At 42.7% G+C, this 15,673-nt stretch overlaps 1 protein-coding gene across 3 annotated transcripts in view; it reads right to left on the bottom strand.

Moving 5' to 3' along the window:
* The window catches only part of LOC103391942 (cyclic AMP receptor-like protein A), a 55,857-nt gene that overhangs the window by 32,935 nt on the left and 7,249 nt on the right, over positions 1-15,673 (bottom strand). For all 3 annotated transcript variants that reach the window (XR_522844.3, XM_008328430.3, XM_025063870.1), the window contains exons 6-9: positions 14,229-14,316; positions 9,629-9,718; positions 9,053-9,091; positions 2,122-2,200 (exon numbers count right to left, since the gene is read on the bottom strand). Coding sequence is in view for 2 of the 3 variants with exons in the window: in XM_008328430.3 (XP_008326652.1) it covers positions 2,122-2,200; positions 9,053-9,091; positions 9,629-9,718; positions 14,229-14,316 (296 nt within the window). In the remaining variant the exon portion in view is untranslated. The remainder of the gene's footprint in view (positions 1-2,121; positions 2,201-9,052; positions 9,092-9,628; positions 9,719-14,228; positions 14,317-15,673) is intronic.

Here is a 15,673-nt window from a genome sequence, read left to right as displayed (position 1 = left end):
CTTTCTTTTTTTTTCTTTTTTATCACAGCGCTGATAAAGAGCTGTGTAGTCTCTTTTTCTTTTCCTTTCCCCCTCAGCTATCTCCAACATCGCCGTCTGCAAACGGCTATCTGCAAAATCAGTTTCACTGTGTCGCCTCTGGTTCTGACTCCAGAACGCAGCATGTGCATCTCTTCATTATGAGTCTGGTGTGCCTTCAGTCCCCCAGCCTCTCTGAATCTGATGAAATCACACACATCACTAACACACGTACCCCCCCCCTCCACACATATAATTATGAACACTAGTCTTTCAGTGCTGAGCTGTGGCACTATGGCCACATTGTGTGGTGTTGTCAGATGCACGGAATGGCAGCTATGTGGACTGTGAGGAATCCTGCCTCTGGGCTTGTACTGTGTCCTCTGTGGAAAACCACAGAGAAATCAACAGTCCATCACAGTACCATTATCTAAGAGTTAACTGGTTAATCAGTGGACTCTATTAGTTAATACTTTGTGTGATAAAGCAACAAGTTTGAAAAAAGAAGAAGAAGAAAACACACCATTATTGAATAGCAATTGAAAATTTTAACTGCTTTAAATTTTCAATATCACAGGTAGCCTTTTTAAATCCTGAAAACATAATTAGTAGGTAAAAAGAAATAATATATCATTATGAAATAATATATATTTCTTAAATTTAATGGAATATATTTTTGTTTGACTGTGATTTAAAGCCAAAACGTAGAGACATTAAACTGATGTATATCATTTCCTAATTTGGATTTGCAAAAGAGCACCAAAGACTACAAACTGCTATAAAATATGTTCCAAAAAATAAAATATTAGATTTTCTGAACGATCAGTAAATTTAGGGAATATTTCAGGTTTATTGCACCTTGGATCTGACTTTTATGGGTTTGGCCTTGGGTGCTGTTGGCTGGAAAGGATTGCTGGAAAAAGAAACTTTAATTTTAATAATATGGAAATGCAATATGTTCAAAAAAGCGGTTAGATCATTCGATTTAGAAGTTGTCATTTTGATTCAGAACAACAGGTTTGATCAGTGGATTTAAATACACACGATGACAACAGCTTTGAAACATGACCTGCCGGTTCAACTTCTCACTTTGTGCTTTTAGTTTTACCTGCATTTTAGTTGCTTAGACGCCGTGTCCAGGTTATCTGATCTCTTGTTTATTTGTGTATATTTTTTGCCATGTCACCAGGACTGGAATCTCGGGAACGGCAGAGCAGCATAGTAACCACAGTCTTATCGTGTTTCCCAAAAACAACAGCTGAATCAAAGTTTGTGAGAGCAGTGCCAGCATTAAACTATAAGGGCATTAGCATTGATGGACAAACGTTTATTTAAGTTTTTTTTAAACGTTCAGAAATATTTCAGCCCACACCAAAGAAGCTAGCATCAAGATAAAGTTTTTAAATAGTTGTGTCACATATCAACACACGGCAGGATTTTAAAGTCTTTTAGTCTTTAACATCTCGCTACATCTTCTAGTGAAAATCACCTACATTATTTCATTGAAATAAAGATGCATAAAAAATATATATAAAAATATATAAACATAAACTGCACCACCATCAGTGCTGTTTGAACGTATATTAAATATTTGAGTGCTGCCAAAATGAAAGGCTTAGAATTAGAAGAATTAAAGAAATTATTCAGATGAAAACTTTAAACGTATTTGATGCATCAGCTCTAATATGTAACGTACTGTATATTCATTAACTCCACCAGAAAAGGTTTTTGTTTCACAGAAGCATAAAACGCCATCACAACACCGTGTGTTGTTTCTTACAGTTGGTTGACTGATTGATTATAGACTGTTATGTCTATCTGAATCAGTCTATTAGTCAATACATTTTCTTTTTTAATATTTGAAAAGAATATATATTTTACACAAATAAATATTTTGAAAATATTTCCCAGACTTTTCTTTATATTAGATTTTCACTGCCCCTCCCCTGTCGGCTCTAAGAGAACTGGCAGGCAGCAGTACTGTGTTATCTTTCACCCGTGTCAGTTTTCCAAAAGGTCACGATGCATTTAGATTCAGCCTAATGGCCGGTGCGTCGTGCTGCTTCTGGGCTGCTGTCGACTAGATGCATGAGAATTACTCACCCTCGCATTGGCCACGCAGATAATCCTGGCGTAGCAGCAGATCATCAGGAAGATAAGGGTGAAGAGCGGCACATACCATCTGTGGAGCACACACACGTTGTAAGATGCTGTCAAAGTCGTCTGTTACGTTTGTTAAGGCTGCTTCCATTTGGGTCATGGGAGACCCAGTTTGGTAGAATAAATAGGACATTCTGACTAGACACCGGCAAAGTCTAGATATTACATAATAATGACATACAAGGAAAGTGGGGAAAAAAACAAAACTCAATTGAATTTCCAGCCCCCTAAAATACAGTGTAATATATCCTAATGAAATTTATGCCATAATTGAAGGTAATAGCATGCCAGGCGTCCAATATTTTGATATCGTGGACTTATAAAGAGATTAAACCACAGAACTCATTTAATAAGATTTCCCCTGGAGGATCGTAACCTGAGAAGTTTATTGTTGTTGGATATGATTTGCTGCAGACCAGGAAAATAGCCCTGTTCCGGTATGGTTCTTTGAACAAAATCATAGTAACTGTAATGAAATATCTTCTTGATCTGTTTTAAACATTAAACAATCCTTACGTTTTTCTGTTATTCTCTTTTAAGGAGAGTCACATTGGCCACTGGTGGCTTAAACTGCACACAATGTGCAGCAGAAACTGCCAGAAGATAAGAATAACAGATGAACTGATGACATAGTGATGTATGAGCGAGCGTGAATTTTATGAGAGGACACCGCCGGAAGTGTAGAGGACACACAGACAACACGAAACACACCTGACTCAGCAACCCCTGCTGCAGGGAGCATAGGTGAGACGTGCATGGGGAACAAAAGACAGTGCCAGGGAAGTAACAGCACATGAAAGACGTAGCATTCCGTTGGGATGAAGGCTTGACAAGGACAGGAGGCGCGGGGGGAGTGTAATATGTCAGGTATTTCTGAGCGGATGAAAGATGAGCAAGACGAGCGAGGGTAACGGGGTGGTGGCAGACGTCTTAGCTGGAATGGAAGTCTGGTGTTATGAAACCTCCTGGGAGGTGATGTAACCTCATAGGAGTTTCTGCCTCTCCCTGTAATCACAAAACAGAGCTTTTGTCTCTCTTTGATAGACAAGTTCCTGGTCATCTCTCCTGCCTGCCTTGGTTACCTGCAGCAGTGACGGCCGTGCTGTGAAACTCCCAACCTCTTCAAAGCACCTGGCACTAAATGAATCTCCGTAATTACCATAATGGTCTGTGGAGGGAAGGACCACAGTGAGTAATTATAGAACTGATTGTAATCTAGAAGATAATAGGACTGACATTTGAAAGGGAGAGTCAGGAGAACAAATACAGGTTTGTGAACTAGGGCTGCAGAGAACACTGACAGGCCACAGTGTTTCCCTGATGTGCATCAGGGCACCCTGGAAACGCCTCTCAAGCTGACTAACCTGAACTCCAGATCTGAATGTTGTGCTGTTCAGCATACAAGCATATAAGATCCCTTTGTGACAGACATATGATCCCTTGCACAACTGCAACGCATTTAGACAGGCATTGTGTGAAACTACAGCAGTGAAACTCTGTTGTGCTGTTGTGATGAATTCTACTGAAGAGGATTTAGAAGCACTTGGTAACACAGCACATTTCAAAAACAAACAACAAACCAAACCATATTTCTAATAGGATGAAGACATGGGAAAAACATATATGTACACTACAGAAGCATGCCATTGGCCAGTTTTAGCCAACACAATGCTAAAGAGTTGGTTGGGTTAAGGAACGGCTCCAAGAAATATCGTTTGCTTGAACTACGTGGTACAATTTCTACCACTTTTAGTTTACCAGGGACAAACAGTTTTCTGGGGCTAATGTTTGCAGTGGATACCGGGAAATATTTTCACTTATTATTGCTAAGAATAACTGAACCAAACATTTGCTACTGAAACCATTTTTAATTTGACTTTTGTGTAGGACTAAGAAAACATTTTTAAACAGACAAAACATGACATTGGAACTCTTATCTGTCTGTCAGTTGTCTTCAATTCTTAATCCCTTAATAGATATATTTGGTACTGCCTGAAAAAACATTGACACTTGTTTTTAAAAACTAAATCCTTTGGCAGCAGTGTGCATATATTTGGTCTTTGGCTCGATTTAACGCGGTACACCCCTAATCCAGCAGGTAGAAAGAACCTGGCTCAGCATCATCAAATTAAGGGTTTCATTGGTGTTGTTTTCTGCTTCTTCACAGCTGTTAAAAGTAGGAATGTCGTCTTTGCATCATCGTCACGTCTTATTCATTATTTTAACGCATGTTTGAGTGCATATGCACGTGGGCACTCGCGCTCACGATCAATAATGGCACGGGATGATGATGAAACCAGTTGGGGGAAGAGGGGGGCGGTGCGAGCGTCACCTCGTGTGATTTAATAACCTGATCCCTGGAATAAACAGCGTCCAATTACGCCAGTGCACGTCCTGTTAATGATGGAGAGACAGGGTTGGAAGGGTTGCCGGCAGAGGGGAAGTGATGGCGGGGGGGTGGTCGTTTTTAACAATAGCGCGGAGGGGCTGTGCCGAGGAGTGAATGACGGGCGGCAGCTACAAAGTGCTCTAATTAGCATGATAATGATCTGCCATTAGAGTCCGCTGTGCTCTACAGCTGAGCACTACCCGGAGACAGAGCAGGAGAGAAGGGAGAAGGTGGGGGGGCAAAGAGCGAATTAGACAGAGAGGGAAAGGGAGAGCAGGAGAAAAATAATAAAATCAAGGTGGAGAGAGGGACAAAATCCGGAATGCGCAGAGGATGGGAAACGGAAAAAAATAGAAGAGGTAAGAATGAAAAAGGTAAGATGGATGACGGAAGATTGTAGGTCAAGACCAGGAAGGGAAGAGAAATCTGAAATAAAAGGAAAAAAGGTGCTGGGTGATTACGAGACAGGAAGAGGGATAAGGTCATGCTGAAAGGAGAACAGCAGCAGGAAGCAGAAGTGGATAGATCAGGCAGAGAAAGATGGAAAATACAGAAGCAGGATGAGTTTTAGGAGGAAAGTACACACAAATAGGTGGGAAAGCCTGAAGAAAAATTAACGCACATGGGCTGAGATTCAATCTCCCTGCCTTGGCTTTGCCTTCCCTCTGGTTCTACTGTGAGGTGAAGAATGATGCTTGGAAAAAGAAGCCTTAATTGAAGTGCCTTGCTGGAGATGAGAGTGCAGGTCAGGGGTTACCCATGTTTGTTGGTGTTCAACAGCAGGCAACTTTGACCTCTAAGATCTTTGAGCAGAGTGAAAGATCAAGATGTTCCACCATTTACAGAACAAGATAGATAGAATTGAAAGGTAAAGGAAATATGAAACCTCTACCTTAACCTTGGAAGAAGAGCAAAAAGGTGAACACATGACCAAGTTTGTGTGCTAGTTTCAGACTAATGCAGTTGTTTCAAGTGTTTCAAGAGCAAATGGTAATATCTGATCACCCTGAGGCATGTAGGAAAGAAAATGAGGTGGAAAGGTGCAAAAAAAAAAAAAAAAAACTCACAATGACCTACTGTATGGTCAGTGGTAGTTTCCAAATGAGGGGTGGTCCCTACTGCAGGGAGGGTGCAGCAATGCAAATGAATTTCAATTTCAATGTTTTTTTTTATTATTTGTCCCATGGCGGGGAGAATACACTGATTTGTATTTTAAGTTGCTTATGTTTGAATGGCAATTTTGTAGGAGCTAAAGGGATTTAAGGTAAAGTTTGATGGAAGATTGAAAGAAAAATGGGTCATTGCTCGATGTTCGTCCTATTACGTTAAAAAAATATTGGTTTAGATTTAGAGTATACTTCATACAGAAAGACTGGGAATCGAACCCACAAACAAGGGGTCTCAAACTCTTGGCCCACAGCTGGATCCAAGTATAATGTAATCTGCAATCCCTGCTGTTAGTTTTTGGCCCATCGATAATATGGTAATAAAGGACTCCAGCTTATTTGGGTTCGAGACCCATCAAGGCAAAAGAACTAACCACCACCGCCCTTAAAAACATACATGTAGCGATGTGATACGAGTACTACAACAAGCACCATGGATGAGGTTTGGGAAAGCAGACACGCCTGGCACAATATTGACTTCCACATCCTTGGGGACAATTAAAGAAACCAGTAAGGTCTCACATACTGTACAAGCAGGTGTCTGTTTTGACACTGCTTCTCTCACAGACAGAAATCCACAACCATTTATTTGCTGTCCTTACAGGGAAAGTAAGAATACAGCAAATGTGTCTACAGCTGTCACAGGTATTAGAGAATGCCAGCCCCAAGGTGCAGAGATAAAAACCTGACACCCAGGTGGACATGCTAAATTTGGCCCCCTTTCCTGTGTGTGATGCTAAAGTTACAACCACACTGCTGCGTTTCACTCTAAAATGCATCACAGCTGTGACTGTTACGCCTGTCGTCTGCACTTTTATAGTACAGTAAGTCAAGCGGAGAGGATAGAAAGGACTACAGAGGAGAAATTTAGCTCTTTCTTTACAAATTCACACGCATCTACAGGTCAACGCAACTGGAGGGTCATGTGATAAGTGTGTATTTTGCTCTGGTAGTATGAATGTAGTTGCATTTTTTAAATGTTTAATTAAAGTTAGACTTTTGAAAAGAAAGGGACAGAGGGTGCACTCACAGTAGGGTCATCACACAGTGGTTTCTTTGGCTTTCACACTTCAACACACTTCCGGGCTGTGGGACAATTAGAAGAGCTGGGTCGGAGCACAGTTCACTTGGTCACACAGGCGAACAAGCGTGGTTAAGTAGATCTCTGCTGCCTCTGCAAAATCTTTGTATGTGTGCAGCACATGACTGAGAACCTCCTCCAATAAATCAAGACAGTCATTGCAGCCGTGTTCTCAGATTCACTCCCCGCTTCACCCGCATATAAACAAGTCACTGATGTATGTGTTGGTGGCAAAGGGGCTTAGGCTTCAGCACAGTACAGAAAACTGGCCCTAGTGTGAGTACACCCAGAGAGAAAGTTGACAGAACATGAAAAAGAATAGAAAAGCAAAATGGTTCAAGTCGAAACATCAGCTGAAGTTCTCAAACTGGAGAGCGTTATTACACTGGAAGATTGAGAAAAGAGTAGCATTTGAAGTCCATGCACCAACAGCTGATGGCTGGAACATCACAACAACCTCGGTGGAGTTGTATTGTTTCTTTTGGTAAAACAATTTTTGGCCCCCGGTCAAACCAAAACAAAAACCAGGTGGTTTAGGAAAGTTTTTTTTTCATATTCTTTGTCTTGTTCTACATCTTATCCTGTACTTTTGCCGTCTCCAATCAGAGGCTACAGTAAAGTTTTTGCTAGGTAATAATAATAATATCGTGTGATGTAAAAGCATGTTGTCTGCAAATGAGAAAGAAATTATTCGTCCTTCCTCTAAACTTCACCAGGGGCAGGGAAAGCCCATGTCCTGGTCAGTGGTGACTCTTTGGTGATGAAATTAAACACTTGTTCATGGTTCCATTGCAGTTCATGCAGTAATGATTGTCTTCTCTGGAACAAATTACAGTGTTTAATATTCTCAGTTTTTGGCGAGTTAACCTTGGTTTTGATAATATGGTTGATGAAAATCTCTACTCAGAAAATGGGAGTTTTACTCACAGGCCGCAGTGCTGAACTCTATTAGGTTCATCATTTGTGAAGAATTTTCAAGGGTATACCTGCCCAAAGACACAAAGGCTGTAGGGGCCACTGCAAGGAAGTGACTCAGCTAAGCCTGAGTGCTTCCAAATGCTGACTCAACCTCCCTGAGTTTCTGCACCTCTGTCACACACTGCCTGCTGTCCTCTGCGTTTTATTCTCCCTTTCTTCTCCATCTACTTGCACATCCTCCCTCCTCCTCCTCTTCCTCCTCCGAGCCTTCCTCGCCTCCTGTCCTGTCTGCGCGCTCCGCTGAACTCTGATGAAGACACACTACGGGGTGTGGGCAGAGACGAGGGCACATTATTTCCCTGACTCTCCTCTCCTCTCCTTCCCGTGCCTCCACGTTCCCCTCTCGTGATGAGTAATTTGCCATCTCTCTAACTGTGCCCCGTATGTTTCCCACCATTTCCGCTTTTCACCTTTAATACTAAAACCTCTGCTCGCCTGCACCTTTTCCAGGGAGCAATCAGAAAGCATTGCGTGTGTGTCTTAGTGAATGTTTTTCTTTTTTTTTTCCCCTTAAAGGGTGCTGCTTCGGCCTCTAATCTCTTGTCTGGTTTGATGTAATTAGAGCTAATGAAGATTCCCTGATCCTGCGAGCAGCTCATCCCCCCGGGCCATGACAGCATGGAAAACTGGAGAGAGAGACAGGAGAGCACTGATGAAAGAGACACAGGCTCATTTAGCGTGGCTGAAAGCTATGTGTTGTTTTCTATGCGAGTGCGGGTGTATGTGTGTGCCTATCTATGTGTATATGTGTGTGTGTGTGCTTATTTGTTTAGAAAGATTGATTCCCTGCTGATGCTGCGAGCGGCAACGCGATTACCTTGGCTAATGGCAAAGTATTACAATGTGTGTGCGTGTGTGTGAGCATGAACGTTTGTATGTGTGTGTGTGTGTGTGTGTGTTCAAGTGTCTATACAAAGGGATTGGCAGAGCCGTTGCAGACTTAGGATGAGTTGTAGAAACCAGGAGACAGGCATAATCCCTCATAGCCGTTCTTAGCACTTAAACACACAGTGTAGCAACTCCCCTAAATCTGACAAGGCACAGACAGATACAGGCACATCTTCATGCACACACACACACACTCTCACACACACAAATACACACGCAATTCTTGGCCTTACACCAAGAGGGAGGAAAAAACCCTGCAGGCTCCCCTGACATGCAACCCTTCACATTTCCCTGCTGAGACTCCCCCTCCTTCTTCCCACCTCTCCCCCAGTGGGAAAAGCTTTGATGGCAGCGCTGAAAGGGTCTACTTACATCCCAAATCTCCAGGCTACGTGATCGTCTCTGATCCAGCTGGGGGAAGAGGAAGAGAAAGAGAGGGAGAAAGGGAGAGAGAGAGAGAGAGAGAGAAAGAGAGCGATGAGAGGGTTACAATGGAAAAGAAGAGTGTGATCGGGAGCTTGTGTGACTACGGAGGGGAAAAAGCTGTGCAGCTGTAGCTATTAATAAGCCGAGAGTGGAAAGAGAGAGGCGAGCCTGGAGATTAAGGCTCTGTCCCAATTCTCATTCCACCGCCTCCTCTCCTTGGCCTCTTCTCCTTATCCTCACCGCCTTAACTACCCTCCAAACAAACAATGTCTTTCTTTTTCATAGCAAGAACTAAAGTACGGGGGAGGGGGGTTAACTCTTCAAGGATGTGCTGATAATTGCCAATTTTTGTCAAATAAAACCATATGAGCAACAAAGAAAGTCTGAAGCTGTATTGGAGTTTGAGCTGTGGCTAGTCTTTTATTTAACTTTTAAGACGTTTTAGACAAAGTGCGCCTCTGTGGATGGCTGGCAAAAAAAAAAAAAAAATGATGCTGTAAATGAACAGAGAGCTATACTCACCACCAGGCTCCCGCGGGGCCATAGCATCCCTTAAGCCACGGTAAAGAGGCCATGACCAGAGGCACCCCCCATGCCATCAGATGGTACAACCTGATAAAAGACATTTATTTCATTATGAGCGGTGAGACCGAGGAGCTCTGCCCCTGAGGACAAAAGCCCTACGACTAAATCAATTCTTTTCTTCTTCAGTCCACTTCTCTGATGGCACTCGCATCAGCCTCGTGTTTCAGGTGCAGAAAAATGCCTGTGTACAGCCAAACTGCATTTTACCTGAGGTGATGTACACAGGTCCTAATTAAGCACTGACTTTATTTGTCAATATTTGTTAAGTCACCTTACGTTATCAACCTTTAGGTAGAGCCACGATCTCATTCAGTAGTAAGATCATCATCATGTTTATACTGTATATATATGTTCAATAATGCTATTGTAAGTGACACAAAAGCTTGACATAAGACAACCTACATTACGTGGACTTTATTGGCGGTACACTGGGAGTGGTGCAGGTATTTGTTTTATTATGATAAAAGTAAAACTCACAGGTAAAAAAGCTGGGGCAGAGCTGCCAATAGCAGTCGGAATGTCATTTGCCTTTTTCAGCAGGTTATTTGAACTTTTTGAATTGGAACACTGAAACTGAGTTAATAAAGATACTGAGTAATTATGATCTGATCAACTCAATAATCTATTAGGTAATTTACTAAAGGTTAAAGGTCATCCTCAGTTCAAGAGCGTGACAAAGTGAAGTACACATGAGTTTATGGTTTTAGATGAAAAAAAATCCACATAGATGTCCACACTAATAAACAATGTATTTTAAGGAGTGTTCTTTAGGAAGTCTACTCAGGATCAGGAGAACTGGCCATGTGAGACGACTGGAGGTGTGTGTAGGTCTGATAGATGAGGGGTGTGCTCCAGTGTCTTGGGCATCAGTGTGGGCGTCGATACTTTATAGAGCACAGAGTGTCGCCTGGTCAATAGAGTGGAAGTCCTGCCCTGACTTGTTCCAAGTGCGGTCAATCGAGCGGTGACGACATGGCCGAGAAACACACACATACACACTCACCATCTCTCTGGAACTGCAAACCAAACACACACACACAGTTTACTGAGGCACACTGTATCCCGCCTCCTCTCCCTCTCTCCTTCTCCCCTATTTCATTTTGATGGACAGCAGTGTTATAGTGTGGAAGGTGTAGAGACAGAGAGGTGGTTTACATGGGGCAGAGTACAGGGTGGTAAAGAGACAAAGAGAATGCATAGATGCAATGGAGAGAGAGTGGGCTGAGATCGAACAGCACAGGAGAGGAAAGCATTGCAGAAAAAAAAGAACAGTGGAATGGGAGCCTATAAAAGGCAATCTAGAAACTGCATGATTAAAAGAGAAAATAGAGGAAGCAACGGGAGAACAGACACAATCTGTGTGTGGTGGAGGGATCGAAATCAGGGCTTCCAGTTCGTGGCATGACGATTGGTGCAGGGAGGGAAGCTTGTCAGGAAATCAATGTCGGGAGCTCGCTGAGCCAGAGACGCACAGGAGTGAGCGCACACACACAAGTACACAACGCAGCACACACATTTCCCACTCACAAAGCGCAGCGAGGGAGACACTGAGGTCTGGGTCAGGCATTAAAAAGTTTAAAAAGGGTGGCATGTCTTTGATTCACACACACACACACGCACACACCTACACATGCAGATTGGCACATGTGTGAGCTCGTGAAGAAAACTCTCCAGAGGCTCATTCTCATTTTCACCACTTCTGAATTCTCCACTACATACAGCTTTGCGGCTATCTCTGCGCGTTTAGTGTAACGATAACTGACACCAACAGGAAACCCAAACCATAGTTTTCCAATACTGGATAACTGTGTTAAATAGTAAAATTGTAATTCTTCAATCTATTCCTTAACAATTATATTGAGATGCAATGTAATGTCTCATTCAGGACCTGTCAGTTGAATTACATCACACTGCTGGTAATTAATGTTACAGCACTGTGTTTTGGTATTAGCTAACACTTAGCATGCATGGCCACTTCTTGCATGCTAAGTGTAGGAGGTAGCCACGCGCACCAAAAGTGCTTAATGCAGAGTTCATCCGCATTTGAGTGTCTGCTGTAGACAAAGGACCTGTGAACCAAAAATTAGGAAGGAAGGAAAATATTGGAGGAAAGAGGAAAATATTTGAAAAAGAATAAGAAGAAAGAAAAGAATAATAGGATATAAAAAAGACGAATAAGAGTCTGTAAGGAAAAATCTCTAGCCCCAATTCTTCTACTGGTTCAGTAAACCGAAGCCTGCTGTCATATATGCAAAAATAAAACTAAATACACACATGTATGGCCACACACTGCCCCCCGCCCCCCACCTTGTCCTACATCCACTTTCATCATCAAAGACCTTCCAACCTCCGTTATCCATCTCTTCAGGTGATTTTTTTATTCACAAATATCCCTTTGTGTTTCTCTGTATATATATGTGTGTGCGTGTGTGTGTGTGTGTGTGGGCTCATAGGCACAGAGCTAATTGTTCATGCAAGCCACACACACGCAAACACACACACAGGCGCGTCTAACTAAACACACATGGCTTATCTATGTGCAGTCAAAACACGACAGCCCCCCTGACGCCTTGTCCTCGCTTCGCTCTAACCTATTAAATGCGATGAGTCTCCCCCTCCCCCACTCCCTCTTCCTGTCATGTGTCACCAGCCACTAAAATACAGACATATCTTCCTCCCACATTACATTACTCTCTCTGGTGTGAAGTGTGCAGTTTATAAGCCAGTGCTAGCAGCTGATTCTGGCCTCCCAGCCTGCCTGCTTCCCTGCTTCCATAAAGACATCATTTTCTGAATTATAGCACTGTTCAATCATGTGGCTTATTGCTAATGACTGCAAGGAAAACCCCCTTGAGACGGATGTGGAGGGGGTGGGGGGAGGGGGAGGTGTTTACGTATCAAACAGTGGCATCAGAAACGTACTAAAACTGCCTTTTTTCAACCAGCGCCATTTCATTTTCAAGTTAGTGACAAAAAAGTTCACACAGACACAAACAAATTCACACTGCGCCGTGGGGAAAGCACATGGGAGTGAGAGTGACGAAAAAACATTGCACTGCAAAGCATGAACATGGGTGAGCACCACACGAGCACACACACACTAACACAAACAGCGAGCGCCTGAAACCCACTCCCTTTTCAATTAGAGAGTCGACTGGCTGGAACAGGAGAGGAGGAGGAGGAGGAGGAGGAGGAGAAGTGAGGAAACAGGGAGGCAGGCAGGGGGATGTCAACGCACTGCAGGGAGAAGCACAATACAGCAGACCAAACACACATACGCATGGAAACACACGTGCCCTAACAAAACAATATGCAAAACAGAATTCAAACAGACATGGAGCACAGGGAGGTCAGTGGGTTGGAGGGCACACAATGAACCAGCACCTGGTTTAAAAAAATGTTTAAGGATGAAGACAAATGGTGAATTGAATAAAGTTGGTCCCGAATATAAATCATCATTTTGGTCAAAAATTGCATTAACTTTACTGTTAAGTTGTTTTTTCCTATTAGCAAGTTTGTGGAAACTAAAAAAATATTTCTAACAATTTAACAGCAACAGGGAAAATGTGTCATTAGTGTGTGATTAGTGGACGTTAAATAATTAATCAGTTAATTAATTTTGATGTGTAAACACTAAAATTAATAAATCTAGGAAACCATTTTTTCTGAAATGATCAAAAACGCTGTTTTTACAGATGTACAGTACATAGGGAGGCTACAATGTGTGTGTGTGTGTGTGTGTGTGTGTGCCAATACTTGTTTGTACTCAACTACTCATTGCTCATTGCTCACATCAACAGAGAACACTGATCACCTCAAACCTACAATCACTGCTGCCTTGTGATAAATGAAGAGCCGGTTCGTCCCGTCTCACAGGTACGACCAATGAACTGTAGTTCTCCTTGTTGTATTTTTTGTTTTTGAAGTACACCCAAACCTTTGTTCATTTTCTATGTGCAGCTCAACCATAAACATAACGCTACCTCGAAACACAGGCATTGTCACTATGATGAGCAAGTACTGTTATATGATGGCATTGACAGACAAATACAATGATCACGTTTAGTCTCCCATTAGTTTGTAAAATTAAAAAATGGAAACAGTATACAAAAAATAAATAAATAAAGGCCACTGAAACCCAGATATTTACTACTTCTGGCAGGTAGCAACAACCTCACACTCGAGAGTTTCTAGAATTTCTTAAAAGAAAATAACAAATAACTTTTGCAAAAAGACTGGGCCTTTGTTAAGAAAGCACATTTATCTTTTATACCTAATTTCAGTCATGCAGTCTTATTTTAATTTTTATTAAAAGTGTGGTGATCATACAATTTCTAAATTTGATTATGTGTAATAAATAGAACTGAGGTGTTCAGTGGAACTGAAGGAAGTAACTTCCTGTTCAATAATGCTTCCAGGAAATTACTAAGACAAAGATTGATGTTTTAGAAAGTTTATAGTTACTTAAATGCAAAAAGGAAAAAACACTATTATGTGAAAGCAAACGGGAATAATAATTTCAAGTGTCTTTACTCACATCTCATATTTATTGGTGCTTATTTCTTGGACCAGGTTGAAATAGAGATTCAAAGTGATGAGGCAAACCCAGGCCAAGGCACTCCAATCTGTGGGCGCACACACACACACACGGAAAAACAAGGTCAAATTGCAAGACTGCCCAGTACCACACAGTAAGCACCGCTAAATGTGTGTCCCCACATACACGTACAGTGTGCATCAGTATTAGTGTGTGAGTGTGCGTCTGTGTGTCATGTGCCCCCAATTTTTGATAAATGGAGGTCCATTCTGCAGTAATATGAGGCAAACCTGTGGCTGAGGGTGATGGATGAGAGGGGGGAGCTGAACGAGTGGTAATGATGAACTGTGGAAAAGCAGAGGGAGATAACGCCACAGTGGAGGGGGGAAGAGAGAAAAGAAAGAAGAGGAGGACAGGGGGTGAGGGTGAGGAGGCAAACGGAGTGGACCGGATCCCCTGGTGCAGAGAAGCTGGGATGAAAAACAGAAATGAGAGAAAAAGGAAGGAGGAGAGGAAGCCGTAGTCTGTGAGGGGAAGGGAAATAATGAATGTATTTAACAGAGAGCGTAGAAAAGATCATTTCACTGTTTCTGCCTCTGTATGGACTCTCAGTTCTGTTGCGTGCGTGTGTGCTCAAGTTTCTATTGACAGGACACAAAAGGCTGGTGGACAGAATGATGGATGCATACTCAAATTCACACAACACACCCACCGGAAGACACACAAGCACACATTTACAGAGCGCACACACGCTCTTCTGACACATGGCAAACCTTTGGTAAAGGTTGCAGTAACTAACAAAGAGGGTAGGGCTGGCCGTGGACGTCATTATGGCGATAAATCACTGTCACCGCCATGGCAGAGACGTCTTACATAAGTAGGCAGCAGCTGAAGCTTTGGCTGAACGTGATGACACCACCTGCACCCCCGGCCCCTGCTACCGTCTTCCTCTTGTTTCAAACACATTTCATAAAATTTTATTGGCCCAAGTAAAAGCCGAGCGGGTCGCTCGCGCTCTGCGGCGGCTCCCACTAGACCTGGCGCTCAGCAACAGAACAAAGTGCTTGTTCTGCCAGTGTTTATGTACAGCCGTTTGTCCTCGGCGAGAGGATCCTCATGATAAACTGAGGTGACACGCACAAACCCTGCAGCAGTAACTCACTGCCCATTACCTCTCTACCAATCCCTGGGTGTGTGTGTGCGTGTGGGTGCAGGCCTTTGTGTATGCGTGTATGTGTCTGTGTGACAGCCAGAAGATGATAACAGGCCTGGTGGAGTATCGTATTTTCAACCCGTCCTAACTGAGAATCCTCATTCTAATTAAAGCTAAAAGAGCTGTAATTGCAGCGAGTGCCAGCGCTGGCTGCAAATAAAAGCCAGATTAAGCGTCTATAGATCACCGTGATTAACCTTGATGAAATGCTGCGACTCCTGCACTGCCATTG

The sequence above is a fragment of the Cynoglossus semilaevis genome, chromosome 16 (assembly GCF_000523025.1).
Source record: "Cynoglossus semilaevis isolate Cse_v1.0 chromosome 16, Cse_v1.0, whole genome shotgun sequence".
NCBI lineage: Eukaryota > Metazoa > Chordata > Actinopteri > Pleuronectiformes > Cynoglossidae > Cynoglossus > Cynoglossus semilaevis.
This window is presented reverse-complemented; position numbering and strand designations above follow the sequence as displayed.